The following is a 25637-nucleotide window of genomic DNA, read 5'->3' on the forward strand; positions in this document are numbered from 1 at the left end:
AGTTACTACCGAGGCTGCAATTAACTTTGTTATGGTACCACAGGGTTGTCATGAGCAGGTAATGTGAGGGTGAGGAGCAAAAGACTGTTAGTGAATGTGGCCTCTTTGTTTGGAAAGTGAAGCAAACATCGAAAGCTTAAACATGCATTCTTTCTAACATCCAGCAGGGGAAGAATCCATTGGAAGTCTTTAGCTATGTCGCATATCGCAGATTGCGTCACAGCAGTGCGTCGAAGGCTGTCTGATTTTGAAGGCTTTTTTAAAAAGCAGCTGACTTATGTGTCCTCATTTTCCCTGGCCACCATGGATCCATCAGTTGCTACCTTCATGAGCCGACATATCACAAGATTTAGTCAAATGAGTGGATGTTAAAGTATTTTTTCTTCTAGTGCTCTTCAGTTTAGGGATTCAAGTTTGAGTACCTCCCTTTTAACTTCAGACGGGAAGTGAATACAAATATTTTCAAAAATGTTCCTTTAAAAATCCACCCTCTAAGTGCTTCAGCCTTCTTCAATATCCTGATATTTATTGAGCTGCATTTTGAAACAGGTAGCGGACTCTCAATTGGCCAAGTACTTTTGAATGTAAGTAATTAGTTTCAGATCAATTCTTTTAAATAACAGTAGGTTTAGTAACATGATGTTAGTTAGTTATGTAATATTGTTCTGTTGGAACTGTCAATTTCAAAATAAAACACCATGTACAGCTGATCGTTATCACTTTTTCAACATTACATCAAAACAGGCACTGAATAAACAAATGATAATCAGAAAGACAAAGTATCCTGCTGATTTTTTTTTTCCCCGTGTGGTCTTGTAGTTCTCCTGTGAATCCAGATGTTTGGGGCTATACTCCACCTTTGCAACCTTTGAAACGGATTCCAGGAGGGTATGCCTTGCAAAACATATTTAAGATTTACTCCAGTTAAATGGATATCCGAAAAACTGTAAACATGTTTGCATTTAAAATAATGAATATAAATATTTTTGTTGTTTTGCTCTGTTACATGATGTACACTGTAGTGGAAACATCTGTAACTTCCTTAAAATGATGGCTGACTGATTGACAAATTAAATCACCTCAGGGTTTATTTTCTGCTTGTAATACTTCATGAAGATGTTTATCAGGTCTAAGGGGGTTTATAAATTGTGTAATAAATTATTTTTGACGAGATATTGGATGAATACTCTTACGCTTGGACTTAAGTTTTTGCAGTGTAAACTGAAGGCTGTTATGTGGAAGTCATCTCTGCCATACATAACTGGAATGTGACAACCTGTTTATTGGTCACTTGAGACATCTGACTTCCACATAGTGCTACGAGCTGTAGCATGACGTATATGTGGGACGTATTTGGAACTGCTTACAACATGGTCTCTGTGGAGGAGACACAACTGTGTCTGCTCGGTCACTCGTTTCAGCACGTGCTGCCTTCACAGTGTCCATCTGGGGAGGAACTGCAGCTTTTTTAAGTTTCAGACAATACCTCCATTGTGTTGGTAAAGTGTCACAGTCATGGCTTTTCCTGTCAGACTCGCACAGTATCGATAAATTTAGCACCTTTTTGAAGGTCTGACCTTGGAAGACAAACAGAAAGCTCATGTCTGGGGGCTGTGAGGAGGAGCTGGATATCAGAGCAGCTGTTTCTTTTCCGCCTGCCGAGTGCGGAGTGAGTGCTGAAGTTAAGACCCTCTGCCCACCCTGGCCGAACAGAGGGGGAAGGGGGAGGGGGTGCTGCCTGTTGAGCCCAAGGTGAAAGGGTGCCACAGTCCTGCAAATGGATACGGGGAGTACTCAATGTGACTCTGCCAGTAAGAGTTAGAGGGGGAGGGGGGGGGGGGGAGGCCTCAGTTTGGATGGGTGCTCAGAGCCTGCCTTCTGCTCAAGAGACAGAAGCCCTCTGTAGCTCATTTGCCCCTCTTGTCCGCCCTTCTTTCTCTCTTCTCCTCTCCCTCTTTCTCTTTTTTTTTTTTCCAGCCTTCCCATCTGTATGTGATTTAGGCGCAGGCTCAGGGGAGAGGCAGGTCCGCTAGGGGAGAGGAATCAGCACAGGGAGGGAGGGAGAGAGAGAGGGAGGAAGTCCACACCAAGTTTGTTTTACAGGACTCAACCCCGGGCCGGGATTATAGGCGTACAGCACTGCATCTGGAGGTCGGAGCAGTGGAAAAAGTGAAAGCCAACGAGTGCAGCCCAGCTAGAGGAGCTGCCCGGAGACGCTGACAGGAGCACAGACAGAGACAGAGAGAAAGAGAGAGAGGGGGATCATTGCTCCACTGGGCAAACACACAAATATGGCTGCTAGTTCTCTGTCCTGCTTCTGCCTTCTCGGCATCCTCTCAGGGATCGCCTCTCCAGCATCTGCTGCCAGGCTCGGGGAGCAGCAACAGACTGAGCTCAAAGTAAGACTGATTTGGTTTTTTTTTTAACTCTTTGGTTTGTGCTATCAGAGCGTTGTTGTTGTTGTGACTTTTCAAAGTTTCTGTCTCATCTACAATCTGACCTGGACTCTGCGTAAAGAGACTGAAGATCAGTGTTGAGTGTTAGTTCTGCTTGTCCTCTGAGGGTCTGTCTGGACTTCTCAAAGGTCCAGCTTTGTGTTCATTATTGTGTGTGTGTGTGTGTGTGTGTGTGTTTGTGTGTGTGTGTGTGGGTCATCAGAGGAACCCCAGTGCTAAAGCTCACATGGGGCTCTGAGTTACTGTCTCCAGCGCTGTCATGCCCCTCCCGCCCCTCCCTGACAGTCCTCTAATGGAAACCAGCTGCCAAAAGTTGAGCAACACCTCAGAGAGTGAGAGAGAGAGTGAGAGTGCACACAATAAGCAGTGAGGGCATGGGAAGGACTGCTGCCCAATGTTGCCTTGGCGTAGTGTACCTCCCAAAGGATAGAGAAGCAGAGGCCAAACTTTAAAACTGAGCTGACAATCATTGAACATCATTTCTTCAATAGTTAGTTTGTGTTGCTCCAGAGTGTCTGTGTACTGTAATGACTCATCATACGCAGATGTTGGTTTACAATCACTTTGGTTGTAGAGAAGTTGTAGGGGCGGCTGTGGCTCAGTGGTAGAGTCAACCTGAAGATCATTGGGGGTTCGCTCCCCAGCTTCTTCAGCCACGTGTTTCAGTGTGTCGTTGGGAGAGACACCCCAAGATGCTCACATGCTGTGAATGTGTATGAATGGGTTAATACTGGTGGTCACTTTACATAGCAGCCAACAGTGGTGAAAAAGTGCTTTGAGTAGTAGCTGGCAGCAAACAAGCTCTGATTTTCTCTGTTAGCGTTAGCTTGTTCCATCAGACTGTTGAGTGTTTGTGGCTTGAAAGTGTTTCAGCAGGTCAGTGAATTGGTTTAGTAGATGTTCGGCTGAGGCTCGTGTTGAAGTTAGCTTGGACTGTGAGAGAACGCTAATGGGAGGATTTGGTGTATCAAAGACTTTAGGTGGCTGTGGCTCGTTGGTAGAGTCGTCCGTCTCTCATCAGCTCCTGCAGCCACATGTCCAATGTGTCCTATTGACATACCTCATCCAACCTACATGGGCTAACACATCCTCCACTACATGATAACATCAAACAGAAAGCTAACAGTGACTCTTCATCTAGAACCACTGGATCCACTGTCGACTGTGAGGTTCCCCTCAGACGATCCACGATTGGTCCCAATGTTTCTCTCGTTCAAAGGGAGCACATTATGGAGCAGCTTACCACCTTAAAGGTTGATCTGAAGCTGTGAATCAGAACAAATTAGATCTGTGACCAAAATCTATCTATAATTATGCCTACATTGAAACATCTATGTAGCTAACCCCGCAGTGTGATACTGCGTACACATCCATGTACTGTGTGCATAGTTACAGATGTGTAATCACAGCAGCACTTTAAAGTAGAGATGTGGCCGATACAATCTTTTATCGGTATCGAGTCCGATATTGAAGTAATTTACATATCAGCTAATACAGAGAGAGTCCAAGATCACATGGGAATGTGATATGTTTCCACGTCTTTATAAACATTGTTGTACATGTTTATGTGCATTAAAATGCCATTGTTCCTATTTAAAATTAATAATTAAAACAAGCCCACTTGAAAAATACAAAACGATCCCTTTAATGTGAGGCAGAAGAACAGGGTGTGGTTGTTGCACTGTGGGGAATGTTATCGTCTCTGTGGGGGACTGAAGTTCATATCCTGTCAAATAACTGCACCCTTCTCAAACCTCTCCTCCAGTAGTACCTGTTTAGTCTTTTTGACATTCTGTCTCTAAAACATAAGCTTTGGATAGAAAAGATTTTGTCACTGTTGATGGATACAGACGTTGTTTAAGAAACATGGGCCACTGACATCAACTGTGTTGAAGCTAAATGGATTTAAATGCTTTATTTGAGAGATGATCACTTTCACTGACAGGTTGATTAAAAGTGTCCCTAAATACTTAATCCATCTCCACAAAGAAACAGGTGACAGACCTTCCTGTGAGGATTTGATGTCACAATCGTTTTCACACCTAACCTGTTTGGTTCAGTTAAAACAAACAGTCAATTTGATTGAATTAGGGTTATTATTTAGGTTACTTAGGCCCCGTGTTCACACAGAGTTTCTTTTATGGGCAGAAAAGCGCTGGCTGTGCGCTCGCTAGGACAAAAAATGCTGCACGTCCGTCCGGTCTCTATGACAACAGTCTGTTGACAACGGCCGCTGTATGTCCGACACTGATCCGTTACTTTTTACAGCATGTTTTTAATTTTTAGATCGATTACTTCTCGATCATACACGGAGCAGAAAAGATGTGGGTACAAGACACCGACCGTGTGCTGCAAAACTATGTTAATATCATATATTAAAAATAGAACGCCTCCTGACATCAACGGCGCCTTTTCTGAAAAGTCCAAAGATTTTAGACTCAAAGAGCTCGGAGCGGATGCACAAAAAAGGCGGAGCACCTGGAAAAAGAAGTTACACGCTTCGCTTTTCCTCCAGGCAGCCGCCTACTGCTTTGACCGCTCTCTGCTCATTGGAAACAATAAAAAACATGCAGGCGCTCAGAAAAAAATGCTAGGCGGGCAAAGGGCCTAAGGGTTCTAAATCTCTTTGCTGAACATGTATTAAAGACCACAGGCAGACCTGACGGATCTTCAGAGAGGACCGTTTCTGAACAAATCTTAAACTGATGACATGGCTGGATGGCTTGAACTCTACGGGGAGGGGCCGGGGAGAGAGCAGAAAGAAGAGATGCTAACGATGAGGGTGAGACTCCATGTGATTGGACAGATGATGATCAGCTGATGAGTCAGTTGAGTGACTGATTACAGCCCCAGATAATGACATGAAGTGTGAGTTTGCATCCAGTGAAAGAGATGAAAGAGAAATAATCAGCAACCATGACTCTGAACTTATTCTAGAGCGTAGGCTGAGGCGTCAGGCCGAAGATAAACTACTGGAAACTTTTACATGGACGTTCACTGCAGCTGTCTTCATGTTGACACTTTGATGCTTTTCAGCTTGATTTGTGTCCATTAGCCATGAGAACTGGACTGAAATGCGGTGAATCTTGGTATCTGAAGATGTAAGTGTACATACAGTGACTGATCGGTTAAAGGAAACATCCTGAGAAAAACAGTCTGTAGGTCAAAAAAGTCAGAATATGTGGAATTATTGAATCCCCCAAATTTGGCGACAAAAACCCAGCATATCTAAATAACGCCCTCGTCATTTATTTTATATATCGTGCATGTTTATTTCTCAAAGTCTTAGTTCTCTTAGTTTAGAGGTCTCCGGAGAGAGAAGGGCCTCGCCCCTGCAGCCAGACTGTCTGCGTTGGGATGAGTTTCTCATGACCCAGGATGTGTGCAGTCCTGAGGATGTTCAGAGGAGTTAGCATGACTAAATCCAGTGTCTGAACCCCCCACCCCCTCCTACCCCTCCCTCTTCAAGGTCAGTATGAGTACAGCAGGCAGCTCCAGTTGGGAAAGAAAAAGCGGAAATGAGACTCAACCTTCAAGCTTTAAACATTTAATCCACTTAATGCTCCCGCTCTGGGAAAACTCTGCCAGCGTGCAGATGTATACGTACAAACACACTGTGCCCAGCGTATATAAGGACCAATCCTATTTCAAACTTATCTCTGTAAAACAACACTCAGGGGGTTCAACTGCCTGTCACAGAGGCTTCCCACCCCCCCACCCTCCCTGCAGAGAGAGGGCATGCTCACAGTTTTCAAAGCCACATGAGCACAGAGTGTGTTGACTTTGGACAGCACTCAAATCCTGTTTTTGTGCTTCGATACCAGCGGCGTTTGTTCTGCTCTGTTGTCACAGAGATACACGGCCTTAAACCTCCGACCCCTGGTAGCACACGCTCGATAAAGGAGGAAATAAAATGTAATGTAGTGGTTAAGACAGCAGAGCACAGGCGGAGGAAGCTTCACATGCAAACAGAGAGAGAGGCGATATCACATGTTGAATGTCATCTTTGTTTCGGCTCTGCGGTGGGCACAGTGGGAGGGCGGCAGAAATAGCTCGCATTACTGAGTGAGCTTGTGTAGTTGGCAGGAGGCGGAAAATGTCAATTGGTTTTAATTTGCATGAGAGTTTGAGATGTAGAACAGTAACCGCTGTGTTTGAGATTCATTCTTTAATCTCTCTGTGTCGCTAATAGAGGATTACACCTGAGGAGATCATTTCCTGAAACGCAGAAACACAAATGTACATTTAAAGGTTAATTGAAAGCCTTTTTTTCACAAACTGATTTTTAAATCTGCCTTGGAAACTATCCCAGTTTGATGGGGGGGGGCTGATGTCAGGAGGCGGGACATGACGCAAACAGAATAACCAGGAGGTGGAGGATATACCTCAGACCTCAGAGCTACAGTTGCAAACCGGACAAGGGGCGGCTGTGGCTCAGTGGTAGAGTCGGTCGTCTCTCAACTACAAGGTCGGGGGGATAGATCCCCAGCTCCAGCAGGAAGTTGTCCAATGGGTCCTTGGACAAGACACTTAACCCCAAGTTGCTCCTGCTGCTTTGTTGGTGGTGTATGAATGTGTATGAATGGATTACTGATGGTCTCTTTACACAGCAGTCTCTACCGTCAGTGTGTGAATGTGTAGCAGTCAGTAGTCAGAAGACTAGAAAATAAATAAACAAGCTCAAGTCCATTGAGTATTTACAAGCAATATGGACGCTTCCAGGAGTACTTGTGTTTTATTAGCTAATACCTGACGATAACAACACACTACGTGATAGTTTGTGTGAATTTGTGAAATTACATGACAGCATGTCCACAGATAGAACGTGCAAGATACAATCGGTGTGATTGATTTATTTCCACTAAAAGAGGATCAGGTTGATAATAATCACAACAGTTACAGCTTAAACATTATGGTTGATGCTTTCAGAATTGGAATTCTGACTTCAGGTGGATGCTTGAGGCTGGGCGTCAGGTACGTCATTGGTAGTAGTTCCAGATTACCTCGCTGAATTTTGAGGGAGCTCCGTCTACTTGAGAGACTGCATTCTACTGCCAGGGACAAACAGGTTAGAAAAATAACTGGTGTAAAAACAAACAGACAATAGCACTGAGTAAAGCAGCACTTATTTGGACACTGAAGGACGTGTAAAGTATTTTTTTTTCAAGGAGGAAACAAGAATTATCATGCAGCTCTACTCATGACGCCGTGTGTTTTTAAGTGATAAAGTTGAGCAGTTTGGACGATGCTCCGTCAACGTCCTGACCCCAGCTTCACCCTCACCCTCATAAGAGTTTCATGTGTTCCCAGTCTTGGATGGAAAGCGACTCAGTTCATTTCCTGATATTCGAACTGTTGCTTTTAGTTCTGACACTTCTTTTATAAATGCAGTTCATGAGGACAACAAGTCATCTAAACATGGGAAGTAAAGGAAGAAAAGACAAGCTGCTGAGGTGCATACTCATGATGCATTCCTCAGATTTTAAAGTCATTAAAGACCGACCCCCAACCCCCCCCCCCCCTTTGTGTATACACACTGCAGCTGTCTGAAGCATCGCAAACTGTCACACTGCTTAAAGGTTTGAACCATTTCTAAACTCCTTTAAGTGGATTTACAAATGGTAGATAGTGTCTCGCTGTTTTATTTCACCATAAACTTTCTGTTTACAACTCGGAACAGCTGGGAATACCATCTGTGGTCAGAACTCTTTTAACCCCATAAGCATCATAGGCTGTATTCCCCAGGATGTTTACATGGAGGCCCGATACATTGAGTGTGTATGTGGTCATGTTGGATGTGTGTGTATGTTCAGATCTCTGCAGGAAGAATGAGCGCTGCTGTTCACAGGATGTTTCACATGATCTGCCTGCAAAAGCACGTCTTTGTGTCTCAGTCCATCTGTGAATAAATCAAAGGAACATGTGAATCATGAGAGAGGATACAGCTCTGTGTGTCTGTCTGTCTGTCTGAGGAATGTCCTGCATGTTGTGAACGAGTAGCATTAATGTCCAGTCGACTGAGCGGAGCGTGGAGGTCAATGTGGACTTCTTCAAGACTGCAGCTTTTGTCCGCCTCGCTGAATGCTGCTGCATGTATAATGTTCAAAGACGCTCAAAGGGCAGTTCAAAGGCCTGTGTGTGTGTGTGTGTGTGTGTGTGTGTGTGTGTGTGCGTGTGTGTGTGCGTGTGTGTGTGCGTGTGTGCGCGTGTGTGCGCGTGTGTGCGCGTGTGTGTGCGTGTGTGTGCGCGTGTGTGTGTGTGTGTGTGTGTGTGCGCGTGTGTGTGTGCGCGTGCGTGCGTCTGGTAGGGGAATTACACCATCCTGACAAACTGTGGTGAACAAACATCGGACAGGAAGCAGCTTTTAGAACAACGTTGTGTTAAAAGGAGGGACCACTTGGTTTAGGTCAAAGCCTGGTTGTTGTTTTTCTTTACTAATTATTAATATAACAATGAATGTAACTATAAAAATGTAAACTTGCTTATTTAAAATACAGTTTAGCTTGCTACAGACGACATTCTGGGAGAAGTTCAACTACAAACCTGGGTGGAGCTCTTGGCAATTAAACTACAGCTACAAGGACATTTCCCCTCACACAGCCCCTGAAGGATTCTTTTAATCTTTTGACCAGATATGAGACCCTCTAGTAAGCTCTATTAAAAACCCATTCTGTAAAGAGTAAATGAGCATATCTGCATCAGGATGCAACCAACCTTTCAGTTGTCCATCCATCTATTGTATATTGTTTTCCCAGTTCAAGGTAACGGGGGGTTGGTGCTGATCCTGGCTGTAATTGGGCGAGAGGTGGGGTTCACTCTGGACTGGTCGCCAGTCAGTCACAGGGCTGACATACAACCTCTCACTGTTGGAGGAAGCCGGAGAAAAACCATGCATGCGGGGACAACATGCAAACTCCACATCGCGGGGTACAGTCCAGGGTGTACCACGCCTCTCGCTCCAATGATGAGCTGGGATCGTCTCCAGCCCCCCGCGACCCTGAACTGGAAAAACAGTTTAGATAATGGATGTATGGAGGACAGTTGATAGAGTCAGAAATCAGGGCGAGAGAGAGTGGGGAATGACATGCAGGAAAGGAGCCACAGGTCGGATTTGAACCCTGGCCGCCCTCTTTTGAGGACTGTAGCCTCTGTACATGGCGAGCAAGAACTAACCACTAGGCTTCAAAGAGGGTACACCTGCTTGAAAAGAATCTTTATTCTGCTGTATTTGTGCCTCGAGCTTTCTTCAAACACAACTCTTAATAGAAAATATCCACTTTGTGTGGACTCGAACAAGACAGAACTGTTGGAGCCTCGTTCTACTGTTTAACTTTTTAACTTTGTGTGTTTTTCTGTTTCGGTCTTAGGTGTGTGCAAAGGGATTCTTCCTGAGCGAGCAGAGTATATGCTTATCATGTAACTGCAAAGGCCACGCCGACTACTGTGAAGACATCACCGGTGTTTGTTTAGTAAGTGAACGATCAACAACAAGGTCATGACTGTTAAAAAAACAGCTTTCTTTTTCCTTCTTCTCATTGGTTCTTTGTCTCTTTCAGAACTGCAGGGACCACAGCACGGGAGATTTCTGTGAGATGTGTGAGGACGGCTACTTGCTGGCCCCAAGCCTTAACGGACGCCACACCTGTCGACCCTGCGCCTGCCCCCTCTCCGTCCCCTCTAATAAGTAAGTTGGTCTGTTCTTGTTGCTGCAGCCACATGTCTGTGTGTTGGCAAGCGAGTGAGTCATCTCTGAAATACTTTCCCCCCCTGTGTGTTTAGCTTCGCTGTGCACTGTGACAGAGGAAGTGCCGTCCTGCGCTGCAAGTGCAAACAGGGCTACGCCGGACATCTTTGTGAGAGGTCAGTGCTGCGGCTGCTCCGAGCAGAAGATATCAAACAGAACACGTGCAATAATGCTCCACATGCTCATCAGATACCAATTACATATTACTGTCTGAGATCGTCATGACAACACATGAAGCCGACATTACATTGCACATACAGTATGTGCTCCTGAAAATATCTATCTTTGATTTTTTAAATGATAAGAGTTATTCACAGTAAGGCGCGTAGCTGACATGATTGACAGGCGGGCGCAGTGTAATGGTTTGTCAGGAGGCTTAAAACCCGCCTCAGCTCCAGCTCTCAGCCTGTTGTCAGGTTGACTGAAAGTTAGGGACAAAGAGCTGAGAACCTTCAAAATAAAAGAAGGTTGTTTTTCGACACTGGAACAAGCTGTGAAATCATCAGTCATCTTACAGAAAGTCTTCCCCACCTAGGTGTGCGCCAGGTTACTATGGCAACCCCATGGAGATCAACAACAGCTGTAAGAGATGCGACTGTAACGGAAACTCTGACCCCAACCTGATCTTTAACGAGTGCCACAACGTGACGGGTCACTGCCAACACTGCTGGGGAAACACCGCCGGAGCCAACTGTGAGAGGTGTGCCCTGGGTTTCTACGGCGACGCCATCACTGCCAAGAACTGTAGAGGTGAGGACTAACTACAGTCAATAGGTGTTGGATGTTTAATGAATAGCAAAAACATAAAAGGAGAATTATCGCCTTAACTTTTATACAAATTTACAAATTGTTCATCATGAGAACAAAACTCATGATAACTACAAGACACGAGAGCGCAGGAGTTCCCAGGAAGATATGTGTAAGATGTAAGACACTGTAGTCGCCGCCGCCATGTTTGTTTGGCTGATACGTCACTTGGCTGAGGCTTTGCAGGTAGTCTGCAGCTATCAGAAACCCATTTTATTTTGGAGTTCTGCAGGCTGCAAAATTCTGTTTTTCAAGTTCATGATGAGGGCTTCTCCCGCTTTCTGAAACCAGGATCTGATGTTTACATGCAGAAACACAAATACAAGAGATAGGCCTACTAAAACCAGATCTAAACCAGGATACTCAAGTCCATGTAAAGGCACTCACTGTTGTTGCGTAATGTTAATGAGCAGTTCTACTTGAGCATATTTTTTTGAAAGATTTATTTTTGGGCTTTTTGGGCCTTTAATGGAGAGATAGGACAGTGGTCAGAGTTGGAAATCAAGGAGAGAGAGAGAGAGAAAGAGAGAGAGAGTGGGGAGTGACATGCGGGAAAGGAGCCACAGGTCGGATTTGAACCTGGGTCTCCCATGTACGGAGACTACAGCCTCCGTACATGGGGCGCGCACACCAACCACTGCACCACCAGCGCCCCCTACTTGAGAATCTTGATCCAGCAACAAAGCTAAATTCATAATGAAGACAGGGACATTTATTGACACAGTTGCTTCAGCTGACTGTCGAACATTCTCATCAAACATCGACGACAGCAGCTCAGCTCAGCTCAGTCACATGATGACCTGCAGCATTGTGTAATCAAAAGATAGCTTCAACACGTTATCTGACTTTACATCACAATTGTTTTTCTAGTTTTTCTTCTCAATTATCTGCAATTATTATGAAGGTGTATTTTCCTTTTGTTGCTTTGTGTCACTGAGGCTGTTCAGTGGAAAACAAGCCAATGTCACCATGCAGGATGATGGATTACCGTGTGTCTTTTGAGGCCCTGCATATCCAAAAATATTTTGCCCGTGACATCATTCCACCTCTAACGTTCTCCTCTTTCCGTGTGTCTGTCGCAGAATGTGAGTGCAATAAATGTGGCACCTCTTCATGCGACGACAGGACCGGAGTGTGTCACTGCAAGCCGGGAGTCACCGGACAGTTCTGTGACCAGTGTGAGGTGAGAGACCTGACTGAAGACAGCTCAACTTGTATTTGAAGAAGGGTTAATGGTTGAGTCTACTTCATCTACTTACTACTTTATCACATCATAGGTGTTACTGTCATAAATGTGCCTTACAGGTTAACTGCTGAGTTTTGAGAATTCAGCAACATTACTGAAAAGATGGTCAACAGAGTATTACAACAAAACAAATGAGACCGTCGGACAGGTTGTAAACAAAATCCAAAGTTAGACAAATTTTGGAGAAAAGTATTTATAAATTAGGGCAAACATCAAACCCCCAACGATGAAAAAATTGCAAATGGGAAAATTTCAATAGTTATTCCCAGTTAATCATATTATTATTAAAGGTCAATGTGTGATGTCATGAGGTGGATATTACTTTGGACTCATCAGCTGAGCTGTCTGAGAGTTTGTTAAAGTGAAATGAGACATTCAAAGATGCAGCAGTGTTCTTCTTTTACATCACTGAGACTACAGGGAGACACTGAGGACCACTATCTACGGAGAGCCACAGAATAGTATGAGATTAATCACAATAACTGAAGTCAAAGCAATGCCACCTGATGAAGGAGCAAAGGTGAGGGGTAAAATTATACCTGCTTGTTGTAAACATCCAGCAAAGTTTACAGGCTGTTAACCTCGTTCATTAGTCGTCGTCCACCCCCCCCCCTGCCCTATAGTGTGTCATGACCTACCAAAAGGGCATATTAAGGGAGAGACACCAAAAATGTTCTTTATTGACCCAAGCCTGAAATTAAATTACAACAAATGTTAGAAGTGGACATCAGAAGAGTCAGTATGAGTGAGTAGGTGTGTGGAAAGGAGGAAAAAGACCCTTCTGGGATTTGCCCTCTGCTAACCCAACAGAAACTACTTTCCCACACTGTGTTGTAGCTGCATCTCCTTTAGTTGTCATAGTTTCCAGCATACTCTGCCAAAAAGTGCCTCCAGGTTTTGGACTGTCCTGTACTCTGGAAAACCAGGACCAACCAAATAAGGGGCTTGCACATGAACGCAGGACGCCTGGTCACCCTGCTGTAAACATGTCATCACTTTAAAGGAGCAATATGTAACTCTGACACCTAGTGTTTAAAATGGGTACTGCAGTCCAAATTAAAAAACATTGTAGAGAGCTGTCTCTCCCCCCACCCCCTCCTGAGAGTCGATGCTCACGCAGGTCACCATGTGGTGGACACTGTAGCTTCAGTGTTTATCCAGCTCTGCATGGGTCTGTAAACCTTTCTGTGTTCTAACCTCTCTCCATTTTTCAAAAGCATCTCCAATATTGATCCTAGTTTGAGCACGTTTCTGCTCGTGGAGCTTATTAGAAACATGCAGAGGCTTTTTAGATCGGGTACAATCACTTCTATCTGAACCACTTCTCTTGCCCACTTCCATCACTGCAACACCTGTTGACCTGATAACTGCTCTCATATCTGGTAAACTGAGGGGCGTCCAAAACGGCCGTGTGGGGGTCACCTTAAAACCACCTACCTTCTCTGGTCCAAACAAATCCAGAGCATTCAGAACCAGAATCTAAAGTTAGAAGGAGGACATACTGGCTGCTGCATTGTTGTCAGAGAAGCTACAACATAGCATGTTTCCTTAATGTCTGATCATATAGTAAGATACCTTTATCATTTCATTCAGTAGATATCTTACTTATTTGACCTTCTCAACATGGGGCCTCACAGGGGTCAGGGACTGCCTTGAACTATGGAAAACCTATTTTGTTGTAATGATGCTGTGTTCTCAAATCTCAGCTTTAATTTTGCAGTGTGAAGTTATTGTTATTGACAGAAATCATTTTCATAACAACCGTTTTTAAGAACCAAGATCTGACAAAGCGTGTTTTACTTCAACATGCTTCTTAATGAACTTGAACAGCCTCACAATGGGGTCTTACTGTGTTTGTCACTCATCTAATCCAGGAGGGCTACTCCGGTTTCTCCAGCTGTCAGGGATGTCGGAGGTGTGAATGCGGTCCAGCTTCCATGCGCTCCACCTGCCACCCTCTCACCCACAGCTGCCCCTGCCGCCCGGGGGCCGGAGGTCGTTACTGCGAGCGCTGCCTGCAAGGACACTGGGACTACAGCCCCTCCGGCTGCCAGAGTAAGTCATCTGTCTGTCATACCACACGTCAAACAACCCCGGGACCATTTGTCGAAAACATTCAATTGAGGAAAAATCTTTCCCAGAGGAAGAGGCTGAGCCGAGTCCTCACGTTCCCACACCCACCGACGCAGTAGATCACATGATGTCAGAGAAGCATCTGCTGAGAGATGTGACCCCGTGGCCGGAGACTCTCTGCTGAGAGCTGAATGACATCACCATGCAGCCCAAATCGACACACACAAACACACACAGCTGCCTAAACCATCAGTCCCACAGAAGAGAGAGACCGCAGGACAGATGTGCAGGACTGGAGCCAACACACCATCTGTCGGTCCTGATATATATGTAATAACTGTACTGAACAGTTTCCAGCAGATCTTGAAATCAGGCTGATGTGCTGATCTTTCAGTTTATCACTCTCTGATGAAATGTTTCTTCGTCTGTTTTTCCACAGAGTGTGACTGTGAGAGCGGACACTGTGACATGCACACAGGAGAGTGTCTGCCAGAGGCCGCCACGGTCAACCTGTGCAACATCAGTAAGTGGAGAAGCAGCTTTATAAGAGACTGCACTGTTTGCTATACTATATACACTATAACTGTACCAGTGGTGTTTCTTGGTTTCAGGTTGTGATGAGTGCATTTGGCATCTGATGAGGGACTTGAGTTTCTCCAATACGACACTGGACCAGCTGAAAGTGGGAGTGTTGAACATCTCTACTGGTGCTGCAGCCAACGACAGACTCAAATACTACAACTACACGGCTCACCGACTGCAGGTTCATTCACATATTTTTAAATCTGACCCGTGTCTGAAACCTTTTAGAATTGCTCCTGTAGATTGCTTCAGCGGGCAGCGGTACTGACTGTTTCTGTGGACAAATGTGGGAGCTAAAGGTACATCCACCTGAAGTGGGTTTTTAACAAAAAGACAGAACATTGTTATTCAACATTGAAGAAAGGGTCCCTTGAGAGAGCTTTTGGTCAAAGAGTAAGATCTTTTTTTAACCTTTCAACAGCTGTTTATCCACCAGTCCCCATTAAAAGCATTTACATGGACTTGAGTATCCTGGTTATGAGCATTATCCTGGTTCAGATCATATTCGGGCTATGATCCTGTATCTCTTGTCATTGTCATAGTTTCCATCATACTCTGCCAAAAAAAGTGCCTCCAGGGTTTAGCTAGGCGACTGTCCTGCACTCTGGAAAACCAGGGCCAACCAAATAGGGGGACAATGTTTCATTTGCACTTTCATGAAAGCAGGACGCCTGGTCACCCTGCTGTAAACATGTTTATTTCTGCTGTAACCATTGGAACTTTAAAGGAGCAATATTTAACTCTGACACCTAGCGTTTAAAATAGGTACTGCAGTCCATATTCAGGGTCTGTACGATTGGGACAATGAGCAAATATTTGCTTGTAATATTTGGTTGTTAAAAAAAATAACATTGCCCAATATTTGCTGGCTAGGACTTCCATATTTGCTGCAATGTTTGTTTTGCTGATGCAGTGCTTACCCGGGGTAAGGCGTAAACATGCAACATTGTCTTTCAGAGTTCTCCAGGGCACAACATCGGGTTCATCAAAATTGGGATAAGAGCTTATCTAAACTCGGGATATGATGACTTAGACTTAGACTTAGAAAACGTTATTTATCCCAGAGGGCAATTGGTTCCACAGTCCACCCAGACCATGCATACATTTACAAACAAACAATTATCAGAGACAACAACCAAATCAGTACTTGACAAAGATGAGTTCTGACATGCTGATACCCTCGTGTGGTCTCTTTGGACAATGACACACTCAAGGGCCAGATGAAAAGCACAATGTGTGCACAAACATAAAAACAGGATACTCAGGGGCGCTGCTGGCACAGTGGTTGGTGTGCGCGCCTTATTTATGGAGGCTGTGGTCCTCCAAGCAGGCGGCACAGGTTCGAATCCCACCTGTGGCTCCTTTCCCGCATGTCACTCCCCACTCTCTCTCTCCCTGATTTCCAGCTCTATCCGCTGTCCTTTCTCTCCATTAAAGGCACAAAAAGCCCAAAAATAAATCTTTAAAGAAAAACGGGATACTCCAGTCCATGTAAACATAATCGCTGAAAAGAAAAAGTTAATTTTTCCCTACAGAAAATTGAAGTAATTTAGACTATATCATCCTTGTTAGGTAGTAGTTGTTTTTTGTGTAATTGTGTCTTTATTGCTAAATTTGAAACATAAAAAACAATCATGAGCCAACACAATAAAGCAGCAGATCAGCAACTCGTGTTTACTGCGAGGTAAAATCACAAGTAGCATTACTTAAACTGAAGTCATGATGTAGCTAACAGCTGCTTCTGGTAAATAAAAAAGGTTTTTACTTTACAGTCATCTCCCTGCAGCAATAATGTGGGACACTTCAAAAGACAATCTGGTCAGTATATCGTACTCTGATTGTGCACATCTGTTCTGAGAGATTTTCTTTCAGTTTTATGGTTTAACAATGATTTCCCAGGAGATGGAGAGGACTTACAGAGAAGTCTACTGCAGCGCTCTAGAACACAATCACACAATGTTTCTGATATTAAAACATTGAGCTCTTTTGTGGTCTAATGAATGACTTTATCTGCTCTGCTCCCAGACTCAGTTTCAAGGCTGGAGAAACAAGTCCTCTGTGATGAAGGCCCAGGCCGGGGATCTGGAGGAGGCTGCAGAGGCTGTGGTTTTGGATATCAAACAGCTGGGAGAATCGGTCAGCAAACCCACCGTCTGTCATTTAATGCATGACTTGGAGTTTGAAGGCTTTAGAGATTTAAGGCCCTGGAAATATATTTTGTGTAATTTCTTACGGTGATGTTTCCAGAAGCATTGCAATGGAAACAGCTAAACTTGAAACCAGTGGTGACTGGTGCATTGTTTCAGGGTGGGCCCAGTTTCTCACAGATTGACCAGGATTTATAGCCTATCTTACTTTGTTAGCTTGATGCTAACACATACTGGAAAAAAGCATTAACCGGCTAACAGAATTAGCATCACGCTAATTTCAAATAAGGAAGTGGAGTAAACTGGATGTTTTTTTACGAGACACCTGATAGCTCCAGCTCAGTCTTTAGAAGTAAGTGACTGATTGATCAGGGTTATTGATCAGTTGTTGTGGTGTTTTTTTTCAGGAGAGTGTGGTGGAGACTTTGGGGAACAAACTGGAAAACGACACCCTGGAGACGTTCACCCTGGCTGAGCAGCTCAACACAAACCTCACTGAACTCAACGTACGCATTGAAGGTACAGACCAAACTCTGCTCACATACACTCCACATGATAACGATAACTGACTTTGATTTGGGGGTAAATTTAAGCGCTCTATTCAACAACTTAAAACACGTTAAAGGCTTCTTCCTGGGTTTTTAAACCTGGTTGTATTTCTGCATATACTCAGTCTGAATGAGTTTAAAAAGTACAGAACATTTTGGCACTGCTTCTGCACATTGATTCAGCCATCAGCTACTGTATACTAATTTCATCCTAAACTTTCAGGGAAAAACTGCTGAATCAGCGTGCTTCCCCAAAAAGTCTGTTTATGGCACTGACGGGTTAAGATTGTCATCTATGTGTGTTCATGTATGTTCACAGAGATGATCCAGGACTGGGAGCTGTACAGCGTCCACCAGGATGTGGATCCAGAGGAGGTCAGACGAAACACTGAGTTGGCCCAGGGAATGGTGGCCTGGATGAGGACACTCGATCTGTCCCCCCGAGAGCCCATCGCCACTGACGAGTCCACTGAAGCCCATGACGGTTAGATCTGTGCTCCACACTAATGACTTGCAATTTCCTCTCATGGTCTTTGTCATCTTTTTGGTCTGGGTACACACAGCACTCATAAGGTGGTCTCCAAATGACATCACAATTGTTCTTTAGTTTTCCATTTTTGTACTCGAGAGTGAAGATGAATCACAAAGAGGGGGCGTAAGACCGGATCATCATATTCAAATCTTATATATTTAAATAAAACTATAAGCATGTGAGGAAGATGGATGGATGAACTCATAGTCAAATAAATGCAGCTGAAAAAGATGTCACATGAAGATTTATTTTTGGTTCATTTGGTCACCTAGAGAACAAAAGTTACAAAATAATATTGGGAAAAGTCATGGGTCCAGTGTGAGCACAATACTGAACTACGTTGGACTTTATTAAAAATGGGTGCTGCCAGCAAAAAAAAAAAAAAAAACAGTGTTAGGCCCCTTGTCCACCTAGTGTTTTTACCATGCAGAAAAGCTGTGCGCTCTGGATGCGCTTGCATGGAGTTTGTGTGCTAAGATTAAAAGCACTGCACGTCCATCCTGTCTCTTTGACAACAGGCTGTTGACAACAGCGGTTTTTACTGTATGTTTTTAAAATATATATATTTTAGATTGTTTATTTCCCGATCAGACACGGAGCAAAGAGGATGTGGGTACAAGACTTCAGGAAATATCCTACATTTGGAAAAGAGAGCCGCCTGCTCCTGCGAGCGCTCTCTTCTAATTGAAAACAATTTTAAAAAGACCCTGGCTCTCAGAAAAAAACGCAAAGTGGACACGAGGCCTAAAAAATTTCCAGCTTTTTTAGAAAAAACACAATTTGGATAGCACAAAAAACAGAGATCATGTACATTCTAACAAACACTTTGTTGTGTCAGGAGGATAACAATTGGAAGCCAATTCTTGATTTTCACTCACCGACAACCAAATTGTGATGAGTATGAGAGTTACAGCAGCAAACCCACGAGTCAGGTGTGCATGTTTAACTTATTGTAAGTGATTGTGTTTGCAGTGCTGAGGCGTATCCGTCAGTTGGAAAAGAAGTTGATGAGCACAGACAGCCGCCTGCCGCCCGTCAGGGAGGTTCTCTCTCGCTTCTCCACCAAGCTGTCCGACGCTCAGGGCTTCCTCCATAAAGCAGCCGGCCATGTTCAGGAAACAGAGGACATAAACAAAGCCACCATCCTGAAATATCAGAGGAGCCAGGTAACTTCTCATAAATCTCTAGGATTCTGCTGAGTGCATCTCCCCCCCCCCTTTTCTCATTCTGTCTGTGTGCAGGTATGAATGATTCAGTCCTGTGGGAGAGCTCACAGCCCTTCCTCCCTGCTGTGAGAGTGTGCTAGCATGACATTCCTCCTTTTAAATGCCGTCCGCTTAACCTCCTCTCCTGATGTGTCAATGTGCACACCGCGCTACCTGGCCATGAAAATAACACAAGAAGGTCCAAACTTAGCATTCCTTGCACTGAGGGGGGGGGTTAGGGAGAGACGTCTGGTTGTTGTTTGTCAGGCATCTTAATGTCTATTACTTCTGGTATTTAAGGCCTGAGAACAGAAACACAGAACCATCTGTGGGAGCTTTGGGCTGTTACATTAGGAGGAGGCCCACATGGAGGGGGGAAGCTACACTGCAATGCTCAACCCCTCCCGATCCCCCTTGAAAATATTTAGAGCCTACAAATTAAAAAAAAAAACATGCCTTTATTTTCCAAGATGGAGCCAACACACATGATTCTGACTGTTCAGAGAAGATTCATTGCAGGAAATTTAACCAGATAAAGATCAACTTTTATACATCAAGACGTATGTACTCTATTAGTTTCTGCTTTGCAATCTCCCAGGGCAACCGCAGCACCCCCATGAAGGCACACTGATCGGCTGTGGCTCAGTTGGTAGAGTCAGTTGACTCTCAACTGGAAGGTTGGGGCTTCGATCCCCAGCTCCTGCAGCAACACGTCCACTGTGTGGGCAAGATACGTAACCCCAAGTTGCTCCTGCTGCTTCTTCAGCAGTGTATGAATGTGTATGGTTGGATTAGTTTAAACCTCTACCATCAGTGTGTGAATGTGTAGGTGTGACCTGTTGTGTAAAAGCACTTTGAGTTGTCAGAAGACTAGAAAAGAACTCTACAAGCTCAAGTCCATTGGCAATTAATTAAAACATATAAACCTCCATGACATCTGTGATCAGTATTTTAAAATATTCAAACTGTTATGGTCTCTCCAAAGTTGTAATGTCTTGTCCTGTGATGTGATGATTTATCACTGAGTGAACCCCACATCGTTTTAATCTGGATCCAGGGCGTGCCTCTAGTTGTCACGCCCTGGCTGACATTACAGGCCTGCCGTCCAGCCTGTGTGTGTGTGTGTGTGTGTGTGTGTGTGTGTGTGTGTGTGTGTGTGTGTGTGTGTGTGTGTGTGTGTGTGTGTGTGTGTGTGTGTGTGTGTGTGTGTGTGTGTGTGTGTGTGTGTGTCCATGTTATCAAGAGTGAAGATCTCTATGATCAGGGCCTCTGCTGTAAATCAATGCAGTGAATGGTGCATTAACCAAACATGGAGCCTCTCTAATCTGGGGCTCTTCATCGCCCTCAGCACAGACCGGTCGACCCCGGCTGCAGACACACAGTGTGCTCACTGCGTGGTCGCCACAGCCAATCGAGTGCTCTCATCAGTTTGTCAGATGATCTCAGTCATGCAGGTGAACTACAGTAAAGGTAGTTTTGGGAAACTGTAAAACATAATCCACAGCCACCACATCACCAGCTGCCACAGTGCCTCCCACAATATGACTCTACTAGTTAAACCGTAGATAAAAATATATTTTAGAGGCATTAAGAGAATGACAAAGGAGTGTAAAAAGACATTTCATGTTCTTGGGTTTGGACATTCACTGCACACGCTGCCATAGACACTTCTGATGTTATTTTAAAAATACACCTTTGAGGCCTTAAATCATACATTAACAGACATTAGCATAGCATAGCTAGCTGTGTGTTTAAAAAACACTCCTTCAAATGTCTTACGTTTTCAATGGCTCTCTACAAATAAGTGGAAGGGAACAGTAAGAGGAAGGCATTGGACCCCCTAACAACGCTTCAAGGGTTGATGCTAAGCTAAACCCTGGGATTCCTGGCTCTGGCTGCAAACTTAACTCACAGATACAGTATAGACAATATAAATCTTCTTACCAATAAAAACCAAGAAAACATGAAAAGGAAAATGTATTATTCCTTAGTGAACTTTCCTGTAAAGTGTTCAGGAAAGCCCCTCCAGGTCAACTTTCAGATCCCCTTTCCAACCTCATGATAATCTTTCTGTCCAATAAAGACACAAAATGATGCAGCATTTTTTATTTTTTTTTACCATGTTCTGAAGTTAAACTGGAGGATTTTGATGTCCTTGTGCCTTGCAGTCAAAGCAGCAGAGGCTGGCAGAGGACCACGCTGCTGTCAACGCTACTCTGGAAACAGCCCGAGGATTCATCTCGGAGACAGACGGAGCCATGGCCGAGATGGATGCTTTAGTGCAGGTAAGGTCATAAACAACAGCCTGCACCCTGATGGCTTCTTATGATGAGGGGGGAGAATGAAATCATCTCTGGGTCCCTGACGTCCAATGATGCTCGGCTTTCTTTATGGCTCACTGAATGAGGGAGTATGTTTCATAATCTAATAGACAGTGATATCAGGCTGCAGTATCGCAGGGCCCACATTGAATTTATCCATGAAATGGATTCCAGAGACGCAGCCTGTGTCAGATTCTTAAACGAGCCAATTTGATTTGGAAGCAATTTGTGGATTGCTGGAGATTGAATAAGCCATGTTCTCAAACAGCTCTCCACTTTTAGTCCAGTAGCTCTCTATTGAGTTACTCTGTGGGGGATTGCAATCATCCTGAGGTAACAATGTTAGCTGGTGTGCGTGTGTGCGCGTGTGTGCGCGTGTGTGCGCGTGTGTGTGCGCGTGTGTGCGCGTGTGTGTGTGTACTTTAAGTTATCACAAGGCACAAGGATTCCTCCAATGGAATACAAATGCAAAGCAGTTGATTATCCTTGCATATCATTTTTTTAAAAAACCTCTTAAATAAATGTGTACATAATGTTTCGGTGTGTACTCTCTGTGTGCACAGAACGTGTCCCAGTACCACGCAGCCATCGATGGAGCCGGCCAGAGGCTGCAGGAGAAGACTGAGCGTCTGTCGCTGGCTGACGGGGATCTGGTGCAGAGGGCCGACGACCACGCTGAGGAGCTGGACAGACAGGCCAACGAACTGGAGGAGTGAGACTCTATTTATTATTAATTCAAAACCATGAAGTAAACGAAACACATGGTGTTTTCCAGGCAGACAAAGGGAAAAGCAAAAATGTTTCTGAGGTTACATTTTAAGATAAAGGAAACAAAAAATGAATTTACCAGGGAAAAAATGTGATGTGATATAATGGGATTTATCTACGAAACAATAAAACATGATATACTGTGAAACATATACCATAAATACAATATGATGTTACATCTATGATACAATACACTTATGATATGGTATCATATGGTACACTGCGGCACGATTTGATACACTCTTAACCTTTTAAAAAGCATCTTCTAAATAACTCTTCTGTTTTGATCTTATTAAAGGAGCAATATGTAACTCTGACACCTAGTGTTTAAAATGGGTACTGCAGTCCAAATTTACAACATTGTAGAGAGCTGTCTCCCCCTGCCCCCTCCTCCCTGTGTCAAGGCACTCACAGGTTGCCATGTCTCGGACACTGTATCTTCAGTGTTTAGCCAGCGCTGCATGGGTCTGTAAACCTTCAGTTTGCTAAAAATCATCTCCAATATTGATCCTAGTTTGAGCACGTTTCTGCTCGTGGAGCTTATTAGAAACATGCAGAGGCTTTTTAGGTCGGGTACAATCACTTCTATCTGAACCACTTCTCTTGCCCACTTCCATCACTGCAACACCTGTTGACCTGATAACTGCTCTCATATCTGGTAAACCGAGGGGCGTCCAAAACAGCTGTGTGCGGGTGTCTTAAAACCTCCTACCTTCTCTGGTCCAAACAAATCCAGAGCATTCAGGACCAGAATCTAAAGTTAGAAGGAGGACATACTGGCTGCTGCATTGTTGTCAGAGAAGCCAGCACTTCAACATAGCATGTTTCCTTAAAGGTCCCATATTCTTCTTTTTCTGGTTTTATATGCCCTTTAGTGTGTTTTCCAAGTGTCCTGTGCATGTTTAGACACATCTATGTATATCTACCTCCTCCTATTAGCTGTAGCATTAGCTGCATGTAAGGCTCGGTTCTAGCCCCCCTTGATAAAAATTTGTCAGTGCGACGTCATTGTCAGTGTGATATCACTGATCTAAGCCCATTGGCTCGTTGTGGCAAGCCCTGCAGCTCATGTTGAAATTTCCGAGAAGTGTGCTGAGCAACTGACCAATAACGACAGAGCGGATCGGCAGACCAATCAGAGCAGACTTGGCCCGCGTGGGGTCTAACAGTGTGGGCTCAGCAGAGCGTAGCTGACGGACTCAGAGCGTAGAGGGAGCAAGGAGGAGCAGTACATGAAAACAGACACTTTTTTAGGACTTTAGCTATTGTGAACGTACAAAAGTAGGTACATAGATTAAATATAAGAACCCCAAAAAGGGCAGAATATGGGCTCTTTAATGTCTGATCATATTGTAAGATCCAAACCCCTAACCCACCTCGGGGACGGGTTACTGCCCTTTGTGATGTCATGAAAGGAAAATCTCCAAATGCCCTGTTTGAGCACACATTTTCTGAAAAGTGGAGCAGGCAGAAGACAGAGAGGATGGACTATACTCACAATTGGGGGTTTGTAGACAGACTAGAGACACATTTATTAGTGATAGAAAACAATGGTGAAGTGTATTTTCCATAATATGTGACCTTTAAACGACCTTCAACACTTATATTTAAATTTGGAGCTTCTGAATAGTTGTTGTCTTCTGATCTGTTGTTGTGAAAAAAGAAAAATGGATTACTGCAGCTTAATTCAATATGATTTCCAAGCTCACCGGGGAGATTTGATGCTGTTACGTTCACTATGGAGACAATCAGATAAGACTGTAGCATCCATCATCCTGTCTCCTCCAGGGATCTGAAAGAGAGCGACGCCAACGGCTTTGTGCAGAAGGCCATAAGTGCCGCCAACGTCTACAACAACATCATCAAATACGTCGACGATGCCAACATCACCTCCATCACCACCTTCAACTTATCTCAGAGAGCTGAAGATGTAAGTAACCTGACAGAAACACACAGCATGCACACTCTGTTGTTCCTGCTAACACCTGTGGCATGATGTTATGTTGTGTGTTTTCAGGCCGTCGATGGGATCAATGCACAGCTGGGGTACCTGGTAACCCAGAGCGACAATGTTTTCAAGGAGTCTGTGTCGTTACATTCGGAACAGAAAGGTTTGAAAGGAGACATTTGTGACATGTCCTCGGTGTTCATGTGTTATTTATCAGATGTCCCTCTAACACAGTGCATCTCTCTGTCACAGAGGTAGAATTGGAGGTGACTGAACAGCTGAAATACATCGAGGAAACCCAGGAGACCGTGGAGAAAAACACCAAGAAACTTGCAGATCTAAAGGAAGACATCAGTGGAATCCATGCAGGTAACACAACACTCCTTTCTTATTGGTTTGTGTGACATGAGAGACATGAGAGATCTCATTTTATATACTGTATGTTTGGTTTTTAAACCCTTAAAGAGGACATATTATACCCCTTTCTCACCTTTTCAAACAGTCCCCCTGTGGTCTAAATGAAACATCTGTGCTGTGCTTTAGTCAAAATATAACATGAATCAAGCAGCAGAGGAGGTTTGTGACCCTGTATAAACCAGCTCTCTCAGAATGTTCCGTTTTGGTGTGTGTGTCTCTTTAAATGTATATCCTGTGTAAATATCTCTCTGAGTCTTGACTGTCTACAATGAGTGAGAAGCTCGAGTCCCGCTGGCTGTGTTGTTGTCAGAGCTGTGTTTACATGGATGGGACGGCCGGCTCCTCCTCTTGTGTATAAAAACTGTATTAGTCAAGGACTAGAGAGAAGAAGAAGAACATACTCACTGATTATTGAAATGTCACAAACGCATTTTTAGATCTTGGTCATTTTGTGCCAATTTCATTGCTACTGGATAACTAAAGAGCACTAACATTAGCATGCTAGCACAACAATTCAACAATGAAGAACAATTTTTGTCCACTGCTTGCCCTTATTGGTGCTTCATTATGGTGGGTTCCATTTGATTGGCTTGATTTTTCATTCGTATTTAAAATTTAGACTGAATTTTATTTTTAAACGTCCTCATCCAGACAGAACCCCGCAGAGGCTGGAGTTCACCCTGGAGGTGGCTAAGGGGACTCTGAACCGCTCAGCAGAGGTCCTCCAAACCATCAGCCCAATCAGCAGCAAGGTGGAGCAGTGGGCCGACAGCATGAAGAACAACGAATACTCCACAGATGCTTATGAGCAGGCGGTCGAGTCTGCAGGGGAAGCAGGTACCA

The 25637-nt window shown here is 44.2% G+C and overlaps 1 protein-coding gene across 1 annotated transcript in view; it reads left to right on the forward strand.

Moving 5' to 3' along the window:
* Nucleotides 1-1961: 1961 nt before the first annotated feature.
* lama4 (laminin, alpha 4) overlaps nucleotides 1962-25637 on the forward strand; it is a 39575-nt gene continuing 15899 nt past the window's right edge. Inside the window, exons 1-19 of the mRNA XM_020636676.3 lie at nucleotides 1962-2399; nucleotides 9824-9925; nucleotides 10013-10140; nucleotides 10236-10316; nucleotides 10736-10950; nucleotides 12090-12190; nucleotides 14128-14308; nucleotides 14766-14849; nucleotides 14938-15089; nucleotides 16934-17044; nucleotides 17463-17574; nucleotides 17923-18087; nucleotides 19108-19301; nucleotides 21509-21625; nucleotides 22225-22373; nucleotides 24218-24359; nucleotides 24447-24540; nucleotides 24630-24746; nucleotides 25446-25631. Of these exons, the coding sequence (XP_020492332.2) occupies nucleotides 2292-2399; nucleotides 9824-9925; nucleotides 10013-10140; nucleotides 10236-10316; nucleotides 10736-10950; nucleotides 12090-12190; nucleotides 14128-14308; nucleotides 14766-14849; nucleotides 14938-15089; nucleotides 16934-17044; nucleotides 17463-17574; nucleotides 17923-18087; nucleotides 19108-19301; nucleotides 21509-21625; nucleotides 22225-22373; nucleotides 24218-24359; nucleotides 24447-24540; nucleotides 24630-24746; nucleotides 25446-25631 (2539 nt within the window). The 5' untranslated portion in view covers nucleotides 1962-2291. The remainder of the gene's footprint in view (nucleotides 2400-9823; nucleotides 9926-10012; nucleotides 10141-10235; nucleotides 10317-10735; nucleotides 10951-12089; nucleotides 12191-14127; nucleotides 14309-14765; nucleotides 14850-14937; nucleotides 15090-16933; nucleotides 17045-17462; nucleotides 17575-17922; nucleotides 18088-19107; nucleotides 19302-21508; nucleotides 21626-22224; nucleotides 22374-24217; nucleotides 24360-24446; nucleotides 24541-24629; nucleotides 24747-25445; nucleotides 25632-25637) is intronic.

Source organism: Labrus bergylta, chromosome 15 (assembly GCF_963930695.1).
Source record: "Labrus bergylta chromosome 15, fLabBer1.1, whole genome shotgun sequence".
In the NCBI taxonomy this organism is placed as follows: domain Eukaryota; kingdom Metazoa; phylum Chordata; class Actinopteri; order Labriformes; family Labridae; genus Labrus; species Labrus bergylta.